Source organism: Etheostoma spectabile, chromosome 19 (assembly GCF_008692095.1).
Source record: "Etheostoma spectabile isolate EspeVRDwgs_2016 chromosome 19, UIUC_Espe_1.0, whole genome shotgun sequence".
Lineage (NCBI taxonomy): Eukaryota > Metazoa > Chordata > Actinopteri > Perciformes > Percidae > Etheostoma > Etheostoma spectabile.
Window position 1 is genome coordinate 15,894,874 of NC_045751.1, and position 12,901 is coordinate 15,907,774.

A 12,901-nucleotide genomic window follows, 5' to 3' on the forward strand; every position below is an offset into this window, starting at 1 on the left:
GTGATATAACTGAAAGATGTATCTGGGATTTATTCAAAATTTTAATTTGTATGGAAAAATTATTAAATAAGTAAATATTTTTAAATTGACTGAAAGTTATTTTTTTGATTGCAACTATTTCTGACAGAATTATTTGTACATCAATATTTGTAATTGTTACAGCTCTATCCTTTGATTTCTTATTTGTTTCAGTTGGTGAGGGTGTGGTCCAGTTGTTGGAAGGGCTCAGCGACAGGCTGCTGGACAGTCTTAAGGAGGTCCTGGTAGAGAGAAACAAGCTCACCCTGGGCAAGGAGCTTGGCAAAGGTCAGTTCACGATTCCTCATTACAAATAATCCTGTTCAAACCTCGCTGGACCATCTCAATGGGATGAATAACACCGGAGATGTCTTGAACCCTTCTACAGTACACCTGATTGGTTAAAGCAGCTCAGTTGATTCATGCAGGGGTGCAGAGTTCATGTCTCATCACAGTCCAGTAGTGAATGTTTCCTTTTAAAAACTAAAACTAAAAGTAACCATTATCTTTCCCAAAATTGAAGTGTAATTATTGCCTAATTTTGAAACCCTACCTCAACCATAGTTTATCTATCATAATTATGATTGTTGCCTAACCATACTGCAATTTCTATGCACAGATATTGCGTAAAGAAATTCTAGAAACAAATCATTCTAAAAATGTTGGCATTGAACATATTGTGGTGTTTGTATTGGACCAGTTAAATTATCACCAGATAATGGCGCCAGATGAAAATAAAAAAGTGAATCATCGAAGTTATTACAATAGGGTGCTATGGTGTAGTGGATATGCCACATGCCTTTGGTGTGGGAGGTATTGATTTTAATCCCATAGTCGAATACTGAGTAAGACACTAAACCCCCCAGTTGACATATAGCAATTGCAAGTCAATTTAGCGTCAGCTAAATGACATGTAATATAATTCATCTCTACCAAGTCCAATCCAACCAATAGGGGTTAAGACATTGCTGATGTTAGCATTTTAGACTCTGGTTGATTTACTATGGTGAACCTTTTCTCAGATCTCTGCAGGGTAAATCCAAGCAACTAGCTAGACCATCTGTCCACTCTGAGTTTTCTGTTGCACGACTAAAACAGCCTTTGAATGTAAACATGTTCCACCAAAACATGTTCCTTCCCGAGGCTATGTTGCAAAGGTGCCATTTCTCCGTACAGTGCTTAACGCCGCCCAAGACTATTGGGATTGGTTTAATTACCATCCCGGAATGCTGTGCAGACTCACCAGATCGTCTTCCAGCTCTGTGGAGGTAGGTCTGGCAATGCGAGAATAGGAGATTGCCAAAGTCATAAGGATATATCGCCTGGGAACCCTAACTGTTTGTACCAAATTTTGTCCCAATCCATCCAATCCAAATATTTCCCTGAATGAGTAAAAGCTTTAGACAAATTCAACAAATGCCAAGTCTTTTGGATTTATCCTCTGGGGACCACGAATGACCACAAATTGTCATGGCAACCCATCCAAATGTTGCTGTGATGCTCAAGTCCGCACCAAATTGGTGGGAAGACCAACTAACGTTGTTGCCTTGAGATGTATTGACGACTTTTGCAAGTTAATCAACTCTCGTTTTGATGATATGACGATGTAACCCATGAGTCTGCAGGTTTACCACAGGAGTTCATTCTTTTCACTATACTACACCATAGTTCAGCTTCAACAAGGTTAGCGATTTCTAATATCAGCCAACCTAATGTTCATTTGAAGCCACTGTAATAGACATCAATCAAATTATCGAAAGCACACAACCAAAGCTTAGTTCAACAATCACATATCCACTATTTAAATATGTTTGACCCGGGAGAAGAAGTGAGAGTGATAACATTTAGTAATGCTTTTCTGTTCTGTTCTGTACAGGAGAGTTTGGCTCAGTCTATGAAGGGGTCTTTACACCAGATGAAGGGTTGGACATCAAGGTAGCTGTGAAGACCATGAGAGGTGGGTTCTGATATCAAACCCTTTATCAAAACTTTATTTCACTCTGCTGCTTCTAATTTTTTAGTATAATTCTAATTCATTTTAATATTTCTCTGTCCCACTCATCTAGTTGGAATCCACAGCCAAGAAGACTTACATGAGTTTTTGAGAGAGGCAGAGATCATGAAGAACTTTGATCATGAAAATGTGGTCAGACTACTGGGTAAGCTATACTTATGCTGAACTCTTAGATGTTTTCTATTGGACTATAATAACATGTATCTTTAAGGCAGGGTTGGTAATGTTAAAAAGCTAGCAAAATTTGAAAGTAACGTCTCCTCTGGGCTCTGTCTAACCCCTCCCCCTGCCCTTTGCTTTGTGCGCACCACTAGGTAGGGAGTAGAGGAAGACACTTAGTACTTTCTTGTCATCTCATTGCGCTTTATAAGGTCAGCAGCATCCAAGGTCAAAGTTGAAATAATTTGAACTTTGACCAGAAATCCTGAGTAGAGTGCCACACCAAAAGTAGCGCTGAGCATAGTTGCACGGCACTGCTCTTCCAAGCGGTCTTCAACATTTTTTAAGCCAAGGACCCTTTAACTGAAAGAGAGATGGAGCAGGGACCCCTACTGCTTATATTGTATAAAATGAAGTTGCATATTAAACCTGGCCTACAATAATGTGTAGGACGTCCTAAAGCCTGCGTACATATCTTGTTAGTGCATAGAATACTAAATTATTGAAATAATTATTGTCTGCGTTATTTGATAAATCATCTTTTAATGTTACACATACATGTGGCATAGTGAATCATTATATACTGTGTCTGTGGATTGCTACCTTAGTGACTATCTTACCTATAGGCCAGTAAGCCAATCCTCAGTGGGGATTTATATTTGCTAATATGTTGGCTTTATGTTAAGACATTTAAAAATTTGGAAAAAACTGCCGTGCCTCTAAGGACCCCCCAGGGGTCCCGGACCCCCTGTTGAAGATCTCTGCTTTAGAGGCAATGTAGTCTATATCCACAACGTTCAACTTCTGGGATTGCTCCGGTGCTGAAGGAAAGTTTTCGGCCAGATATCCGTCACCTTCCGCTTTTCTTTGTATTAATTTATGAAGACTATGGTTAACTGTCCAATCTGAGTTTTCTGTTGCACGACTGTTCCACCAAAACAGTTTCCCTTCAGAAATTTAGCCTTCTGTCCTCTACTGCAGCAGCAGCATGTGACAAGTCTGTGTGTATGTGTGTGTGTGTGTTTGTCTTGCAGCGGTTACTTTACAGAGAGAGCAGGACTGTCCTCTGCCTGTTCCTCTGGTCATCCTGCCTTACATGAAACACGGAGACCTGCGCCGCTTCCTCATTGCTACACGATATGGAGATATTCCTATGGTGAGATGCAATCCGCACATGCATGCACATAAATGGGGCAAATTGCAACGTCAGCACATGCTGACATAGACAGATACACACAAGGACACTTTGACATTTGATTTCTGGAACACATAGAAGATTGGTTTGAGAGTAGTTGGTTGCTTCATGATAAACAGCTCAAATAATAATTACATCACAGCTTTGCCACATTTTTGTTGCCCAGAGAGTAAAACCTTTTCATTTTGGTCCCTTTATAGACTCCATAACCCTCCAGACAAAAAAATCTAAATTTTACGTATGGATATCAGAAACAGAACCAGAATTAGACTGCAATTAATTGTTTAGACGTGCATTGATGATGATGAATTAAATCCAGGGGCAGCTAGTTTGAGTTCCGCATGACATTTATGGTACGGACAAAAACAACAGTTCATACTATCAAACCGTATTTTACCACTCGGTAAAGATGTCCTGCTGGCAATCATTTCATCCACTGTCTTGCAAGGTAAATTTATATTTACATTACAAAGTGATCTTCATCAGGAATGTGTGCTTGTTTTAATATTCAACAAAACTCGCCTCGCTGCGTTACCTTGAATTGTGCTGTGGCAAACATTGAGCCAGGGTCAGCTGACTGCTTTTCTGTGCTGTAGCCATCTGTGCATCATAAAGCAGTGTTTTTATCTCAGCTATTGTCTGTCTGTACACGGCCATAGTACGCTACTGCATATGTAGTGGGTGATGCAATTAATATTGCAGCCGGTAGAGGTCCCTAGTGGGGCGTTAGACTTGTACAGTGTGATGACAACTAAATAAAATAAAAAGAAGCCTTTTATTTGATTGAATGATTAAGTGTACTGCAATTAAAAGCGAAAATAAACAGAACAATCATATGGAAAATGGAGAAAGGGACATGCGAATATTATAATGCAGCTTTATTCAACAACTTGCAGGCATCTGCAGAATCACACTGTAACAGCTCCAGATTAGTAAAACAGTATCCTCCACCAGCCAAAAAATCTCTTCTTCGGAAGTTAATTTAGCAGCTTGACCTGTTGGAGTAATAAACAGTATCATACTATTTCAGTAGTAACACATTTATGGGCTGAATTTATCTGCAATCCCATTGAAAATTGGACTGTTAGTAATAAAATACCTGGAACAAACCCCAGAAACATGCAGGCCAGCATGATATAAATAATGGAAAGCAAATGTTAATATAACTTTACTTTCAGCCGGCTATTTTTGTGTGTATTTTTTTTCATCTATAAGTAGGAGGATTAATGTACATTCTATGTTATCCAAAGTTTTAGTTGGTTGTCCTGAGCTAAACCCAGGCAGTACATTTGTATTTTAGTGAACAACCTGGCGAAAGATGAGAGCAACCACACCTGTAACCATAGTAACTTGTATCAAAGAACGTGACTGCTCTAGCTTTATAATGCCTAGGAAATAGAAATCCAGAATGCATGGAGAGAATGAAACTGATAACACATCACTGTCCTAATTTTTGTTGAACAATGATCAAATAACAAAAGTGTGACTTTTGTCAAATAAACTAAACATTCTCTTTATACCACCCACACCTCCACCACACAACATGCTTACATCTGCACATGTGTATGGTCAAAAACGTAAATACATCCCAGAATACACCTCTTCTCTGACCTTTCTTGCAGGTCGTGCCCCATCAGAGTCTCCTGCGCTTCATGATTGACATTGCAGCGGGGATGGACTATCTGAGCTCGCAGGGCTTCCTGCACAGAGACCTGGCTGCACGCAACTGCATGTGAGTCCATCAGAGGGAGACATTGAGAGGGGGGGGGGGCAAATGAACGACTCCTTGTCCGTATATGACTGCGTCTCTGTCCTCAGCCATTGGTATTCAGCCATGGCTTGTATCCGGGAAGGAAGCTGCTTAAAATGTTAATAAAGCAGACTGAGGACCTCAGTAGAGATGGTGTGTTTAGGGACAAAAAATAGAAAAAACGTCAGAACTCTCATTTTGTTTTTTTGATCTGACTCCAGAGATCATAGAGAGACAAAGTCCCTCCTCTTCCGGTAAACCACAATGGGACAATGGGAACAATATGTATGGTAGTGAACGCGATTAATCAGGAGATTAATCAGGGTGTGATTTGCTGGGGGCAAACGTGGGATTTCCCTCTTACTGGTCTACATATCTCAACCTCTGCTGAATCTTTTTTTATCCTCGTCTCTCACGATATACGTCATCTTGTCGTAAAAGTTGTAAGATACGGGGGCTATAGATAGAAAGACTACTAACCCCAAAGTCCCATACTGGACGTCTCCCTGAAGCTACGATGCTGGTGTAACGTTACTCACGCCAGTAACGGGTGTTACTCGTTCTTTTGTTTTCTGGCTGATAAAAAGACGCTGGATAAAACACATCAAGTAAGATAATGTTACATGTGTTGTAGTCTGGCACTGCCAGACGTTCATCCACAGCGCTGCAAAAGAGGGTCTGGCGAGTCCTCACAACATTCTGGGATGGGAGACAAAAAAATGTGCTGTGGTTTATTGGCATTTCTTTAAGCCAATCACAATCGTCATGGGCGGTTCCGCTGCAGCATAGCCTCGGGAAGGAACTTGTTTTGGTGGAACATGTGTACGTTTTAGTCGTGCAACAGAAAACTCAGATTGGTCAGATAGTCTAGCTAGCTCTCTGGATTTACCCTGCAGAGATTTGAGGAGCAGTTAACCATATTTCTCAGAAATTACCCGGCGTTTAAAATTCAAACACAAAGAAAAGGAAGGTAACGGACATCCGGCAGAATGTACAATAATCCAGGGAATAGACTACATGGAACAAAGCTAAACTAGCTAGCTAGCAAGCCAAACAGCAAACAAGATTTTGTATCTTGTGTGAGACAATAGAAGTAGTTTACAGAGCGGTTTCACACAAAACTAAGTGGTACTAGGACAAACCTCGTCATATGTATTATTCATGGCTCGAAGGAGGGACTTTGTCGTTTTATGGCCTGTGCTGACTATGCAAATGCATTTTTTTCATCCTCAGGCTGGGTGATGACCTTAGGGTGTGTGTGGCTGACTTTGGCCTGTCCAAGAAAATCTACAGCAACAATTATTATCGTCAGAAAGTAGCTATCCGTGTGCCTATCAAGTGGATGGCCATGGAGAGCCTGACTGAGTCCGTCTACACCTCCAAAACTGACGTGGTGAGTTCAGTCTCCATGGAACATCTTTTTTTTGAAAGTCACATGATAATCGTCTTTGAAAGCAGAAATTAGACAGTGATTTCTGCATTGTGAAATTTACTGAACTGAATTTGTACGTTGAGTGTGTAAAAAAAACATAATGCCATAATCTAGAACAATTTTTGTCTTTGTCAATACTAGTAGTTTTTCTGTTTGGGCTTTGTGCTTCTGTCTGTGCAACTGTGGATGTGTTTTGATGTGTGACTTTTGCCTGTGTCTACTGTATTTTTTACTTGTGTTGTTTTTTTCTCATGCCATTAACCTGCCAGCTGTCATGATCTGGAATAGTGGTTGTGTCATTTTACTTGTCTTTGCTCATGTGTTCTTGTTTTATGCTTGTTTATGTGTTGTATTTTTGTAATTTATCTCGATTTTTTAAAGAGCCCCTATGGTGCTTTTTTAGATTTCCCCCATCTTATAGTGCATTATATAGTTTAGATGTATAAAGTACAAAAAACGTATTTCATTCCATAAAGAGCATTCTATTCCACACAGCTCTTTATGGAATGAAATACGTTTTTTGTACTTTTTTTTGTACCCGGGGGCCCAATTTCTTGTTTGAAATTCAGTGATGTCACTGATTGAGAAAGCCAGCCCAGTTTTTCATACGTGCTGCCCATTAGTTCTGTCTGAGCAAGCACAGCCCGCCCAGTGGCTTGTTTGAATTTGGTTGACCAATCACATCAGTTAGCTGACCAATCAGGGCAGACTGGGCTTTTCAGGAGGGCCATGAGCTCAGACAGATGGCGTTTCTCAATCTGTGTTCTTCTATGGACTTGTGTTCTTGTATCCCTGTGAAACGTCATCTTCTGTGGACAAAGTAGTGTCCCAATACACAAGTTTGCATTCCCTGGAAATGTTCTTGACACGCCCATTTTACAGAGGATGCATTGGTTTCCAGCACATAGACAGATCAACATTGGGACAAATTTAACAATTTTTGCCATCTTATTGATCATTTAATTTCACTTGTGAGAATATTTAAATTGAGTTTATTTCGTCGTTGATGGATTGTTTGTTTAAATATCCCAACACATGTCCTTCATAAGATTAACGGGAACATGTGGTTGACTGCCTTTTCGGAGTTAAACTCCACAAGTGCCTACGGGCTTAACAATCTCGCCTGCCTGGAGTCACCACACACACACACACACACACACCACACACACACACACACACACACACACACACACACACACACACACACACACACACACACACGACCACAGCTCAGCAGGCTGAGGTGGGGGAGGGAGATACCGGTTTCTCTTTGGGAGACTTTTAATACATTATGAATTATGACATAGGCTATAAACATTAGATTTAGTATTAAGTTCATACTTTTAAGCCCAATTTTTTGGTGTACGTGTTTTCTGATTTTTTTTAAAATTAGAAGTTGAGTTTCAGTCTGTGTGAGAAATTAACAGTTGTGCATAAAGTGGTAATGTGCTATGGAAAGTATGTAGACCAAAGGGAAGACACCAACGTTTTTAACATTTAATTTATTCAAGATTCAAGATTCAACATTTTTTTTTTATTGAAAAATATCTCAACCAGCAAGCATGCATAGCGAGCATGTTGCAGAGCTATCATGTCAAACCCGCCTCAACGGCTCTGATTGGTGCCTCGATTTGGAAAAATTGGAAATGGGCTTGAATGGCATAGCAAATCCCAAAATTTGCTGGAAGTTTGTCAGGGTTGTCAGGAAAATAAAAATGTTGAAAAAAGCGAGCAAAACGTTAAAAAAGAAACAAAAAAAAGTGAATAAAAAGAACTTTGAAAAAAGCAACAAAACATTGAGAAGGGACAACAGAAGTGTTGTTTTCATGGTCGACGGGAAGACAACACAAGGGTTAAATAACAATAAAAAAAAAATACTTACTGATTTCCTGTCCCTTTCCTGTCAGTGGTCCTTCGGGGTGACCATGTGGGAGATTGTGTCCCGGGGGAGGACTCCCTATCCCGGAGTTCCCAACCACGAGCTGCTGGAGCTGCTGCTGACCGGACACAGACTCAAACCACCCGAGGACTGTGACTATAAATTGTGAGTTCCTGGGGGTGGTGAGTGTTAGTGACAGTGGAGGATCGATATGAAACATTATTGATTTGATGCCATTTAAATTCACGTCTAAGACTTTTTCTATAGTATAATCAGTGACTGCAAGATAGTCCAATATTTATACCTGTTTTACTTCTACCTCTAAATTGTAAGCAAGTTTATATGAAATGTATTATTTGTTTGTTATGTATTTATTAACATGTTGGAGCTGTCCATTGTTTGTTTAAACGTGTTAAATATCGACTTTTAAATTAAGCTAAATTAGTTTGATTAGCATTTTTATTTTAGTTACTTTAAACACCTGTTAGTGCTTTTATTTTGAAGGATCCACACAGCCTGAGCCCCCAGGTGAAGTTTAAATACACATGGGTGAGCAGGTACAGTACCAGGTAGACACCGGCAGAGGTGGAAAAGGTACTTAAATATTGTAACTATGTAAAAGTACCAGTATTTTGATGAAATATTAATCAAGTACAAGTGAAATTATCTATCTGAAAAATTACTCAAGTAAAAGTACTAAGTATTTCATTTAAAAGGTTAAAATGCACTTACTTACATTTAAAAACAAACTGTAAAATGGGGCGAGCTCTCCCATGCAGTGTAAATAGATCAGGGGGTCATAAATCCAAAACTATTTTGTTTTAAATTAAAGAAAAATCTATAAAAATGTATAAACATCAATACAAATGTATACAAATGTAATAACAACATAACACATGTCACACTATGTGAAATCATTTAGCCAGTGTCCTACATACGTTGTCCTAAGGCAATGCCACAAAACATGTTGTTTTGCTAATTGGCAATTTGCTATTGCCCATGAAAACTTTGTTTGAAAGTACCAATGCACAAATACTTACCAAAACATGCTTCCGCAGATTAGATTTATTGAATGCTGCCAGTTCAGTCACCTTTAGCAGGCACATCTGGCATTGCATGATAATACTATTGGCCCTCTTGAATTCAAATGTGGCCAAGGATTTTTGTTGTTTTGGTCAGCAAAATTTGATGTTTCAGTATTTCTACTGAAACAGTCTCTGACAGTCATTGTCATTGTCGCTCGCCTGATCCACCTGCATCTCGTTGTCAATCGTGCAATAAAGAAAGTAAGACATATTTTTCTTGTTCAAAGTTTATAGTTTTATTATTTATGGCATGATTTGTCATTATGGTCAACCTAATTGTTTTCTGTATTTTTTATCACCTTCGTCCCTATGAATTAATTTAAAATGTAGGAAATGGGAAATGAAAGAAATGTTCTGGCAGAGGACGCCCCCCCCCCCCACCCCCCCCCCCCCCCCCCCACACAACACACACACTTCTCAAACCAAAGATACACCCTTGATCTACATTATGTAGTTATCTATAGCTCACCCTGCCTCCCTCCTCCCTCTTCTGTCTCCATCTCATCCAAAACAGGTATGAGGTCATGCAGAGCTGCTGGGATAAGGAGCCTACCTGTAGGCCTGGCTTTGGGGAGCTGTGTGAGACACTGAAAGGTCTTCTGTTGGAGATGCCAGCGCTGGAGGCCAGCCAAGAGGCCAGCTACATCAACCATGGCCTGGAGGTTGCCGCTGCTGCTGCTAGTGCCTCTCAGGATCCACAGACAGATTCTAAGGGGAGATTGGAAAATGTCTACCTGCCTACTCCTGTGGGTGCTACTGCTGCAGCAGCAGCCAGGGATGAGGACGTGGAAGTAGAGGATGGCTACCTTAAATATATTACTGGCTCAGCAGTTAAGGGGGATGCTAATCACTAACAAAAAGTGTTTTTATAAGTTTCAAAATGCAATTCTGTGTTAAAGTGGACCTCTCATAACTGTGTGTGAGGGAGAGGCAGAGTGTGTGTGTGTGTGTGTGTGTGTTGTGTGTGTGTGTGGTGTGTGTGTGTGTGTGGTGTGTGTGTGTGGTGTGTGTGTTGTGTGTTGTGTGTAGCCCAGCTACGTCCTGCTGTGCCTTGTAACGCCCACAGTGCCCTGCTATGCTACAAAGAACTACTACAAACAAACTCTTCATTCTAATCCCAACCGGTCGTCAGACACCGCCTCCCAAGAGCCTGGGTCTGACCGAGGTTTCTGCCTAAAAGGAAGTTTTTCCTAGCCACTGTCGCACTGTCGCACTGTTGCTTGCTCTGGAGGAAAAAACTGGAACTGTTGGGTCCTTGTGGATTCTGGAGTGTGGTCTAGACCTGCTCTATCTGTGAAGTGTCTTGAGATAACTCTTGTTGTGATTTGATACTATAAATAAAATTGAATTGAATTGAATTGAATTGTGTGTGTGTGTGTGTTTGTGTGTAAAAACCGCTCAAAGGCTTTTCCTGGCTGGAAGAGGACAGCCTGGGGTGGCACAGGCTCCCCTAATCTCATTGACCACCATGATTGACCCTGAAATTATATAGAGTGCATCTTATTTAGCACTTTTAAAATGTTTTTATATTTGTCTTGTACATCGGTTACAAGAAAATATTTGTAGAAAAGGTACACAAGTTTATAAATGTCTATTATTTTAGTACATGAAATAAATGAAAAAGGTTCAACAAAATCTTCCACAAAGTACACTGATTTTATGCAAATTTTTGAATTTGATCTAGCACAACACATTTGACATGATTATAGAAATAAGAGTATAACTCTACTTGTGATTTGAAATAGTTCAGCGAATATTTTAGCTTATTGATATTGAGTTGACCTATGATAGCTATGGCAATCGTAATTGTGTTTATATCACCCAGCCCTAGCAGCTGCTTGAAAAAAGTTAAGAAACTATAAAAACTATGAAATCCTTTTGTCCTCAGAGTGCAGGCTGCTGTATAGTATGTAGTCTTGTTTATGATAAACTACAACTCCCAGCACCACTGTCGATTCGTCCGGTTTCTGAACAATGACACGTCAGGTCACGTCACTACCGCACCTGCGCAGCCATCTTGAGCCTTTAGAAAGCAACGGACAAGGCAGAAGAAAATAGGAGTAAAATACAACAGCCTAACCTGAGAAAACAGGGATATGTCCGCTAGAATAAAGGATATATGAAACAATAAAGGTCGAATACAGTGGAACGACCACTGGACAGTAACGGAGACGGTAAAACAGCCATCTAAGTGCCTCGGATACCCGGACCTAACGTTACAAGTCATCTTTTTTGCCGGAGTAGGAAGGAAGAGTCGAGTCGCCGACAGAAAAACACATTCAGTGAAACCATGAATCCCGAATAGTGAGTTTAAACGTTACTTTGTGATGTGGACACTGTCGTATAAAGTAGAATTATACGTTATGTGGTGTGACCTTATATAAATAATGCATGCTAATTACTCAGTTGATTAATGTATTGTCAAACACCAGCTAGCTGGCTCCCGTGAACAGGGCGCGGACAGCTTCTTCTTTAATGTGTCAGTCTCGCGAACGCTTTTTCTTTAAACGTCAGCTGACTGTTCGCTCGTGCCACACCGTGATGACTGTGGCACGCGACCTTTTCACGGGACAAATAAACGAACAGTCCAGGTTATAGAACAAGAGTAAAAACGTCGCTGACATATCCTTGTATCCAAAAACTAGTATGGAAACGGAAAGCTTTAGCTTTACGTTAACGTTACACGAAGTAATGCAGTAACAGATTGGGTTGGCTGACCTGTAACGTCAGTCTCGATAGACACATGTTTAAGTTGCCGTCTTTATATGCACAGGTCCTATTGTAACATTACTTTCACATACTGTGAGGTTAACATAATACAGCCAATAGCATGCCCGCAACTCTAAATTTGACATTAATGCAACATATCGGTATCATTTCAGTTTTTAGAAATGGCTTCCCATTTACTAACATTAACGTTACAATGCTCACGAGCAGAGTGCACTATGGTAATCATTTGCACATTTATTTTACTACCATTAATGTAACCTATTTTAGCCGAATTAAAACGTGGTTATCAAATCCTTATCTTGAATGCTGTCGTATCTGCTATGTGTGTTAGCTTCTTTCCATTGCGTACGGTGTCGGGGCTAACGCTAAATGAAACGGCAGGTAACAGAGCAGGTTGTTGACGGCTGATCTGCAGCAGGATGAAATAATAGGACTCCCGCATGTCACCGAATCTGTCTGTCGGTTCTGAAACGTCTCGCGGTCGCAGCGGCTGTCCTGGAGCCGATAGCAGGAGCATTCCGTTTAAATTCGTATGGAACCCTGTCTAACTAGCTTAGCTAACACCTCCACACCCTTAGCAGACAGTCTTTATTTCTATATCTGTTTACACACACACACACACACACACACACACACACA

At 40.3% G+C, this 12,901-nt stretch overlaps 2 protein-coding genes across 3 annotated transcripts in view; both read left to right on the forward strand.

The window, feature by feature from the left end:
• Nucleotides 1–10,504, forward strand: part of si:ch73-40a2.1 (tyrosine-protein kinase receptor TYRO3) — a 19,800-nt gene extending 9,296 nt beyond the window's left edge. For both annotated transcript variants that reach the window (XM_032544422.1, XM_032544423.1), the window contains exons 8-15: nucleotides 193–306; nucleotides 1,895–1,975; nucleotides 2,085–2,177; nucleotides 3,226–3,347; nucleotides 5,009–5,118; nucleotides 6,370–6,529; nucleotides 8,476–8,612; nucleotides 10,047–10,504. In XM_032544422.1, the coding sequence (XP_032400313.1) occupies nucleotides 193–306; nucleotides 1,895–1,975; nucleotides 2,085–2,177; nucleotides 3,226–3,347; nucleotides 5,009–5,118; nucleotides 6,370–6,529; nucleotides 8,476–8,612; nucleotides 10,047–10,386 (1,157 nt within the window). In that variant the 3' untranslated portion in view covers nucleotides 10,387–10,504. The remainder of the gene's footprint in view (nucleotides 1–192; nucleotides 307–1,894; nucleotides 1,976–2,084; nucleotides 2,178–3,225; nucleotides 3,348–5,008; nucleotides 5,119–6,369; nucleotides 6,530–8,475; nucleotides 8,613–10,046) is intronic.
• Nucleotides 10,505–11,521: 1,017 nt separating this feature from the next.
• rab1ba (zRAB1B, member RAS oncogene family a) overlaps nucleotides 11,522–12,901 on the forward strand; it is a 13,304-nt gene continuing 11,924 nt past the window's right edge. Inside the window, exon 1 of the mRNA XM_032544497.1 lies at nucleotides 11,522–11,836. Within this exon, the coding sequence (XP_032400388.1) occupies nucleotides 11,823–11,836 (14 nt within the window). The 5' untranslated portion in view covers nucleotides 11,522–11,822. The remainder of the gene's footprint in view (nucleotides 11,837–12,901) is intronic.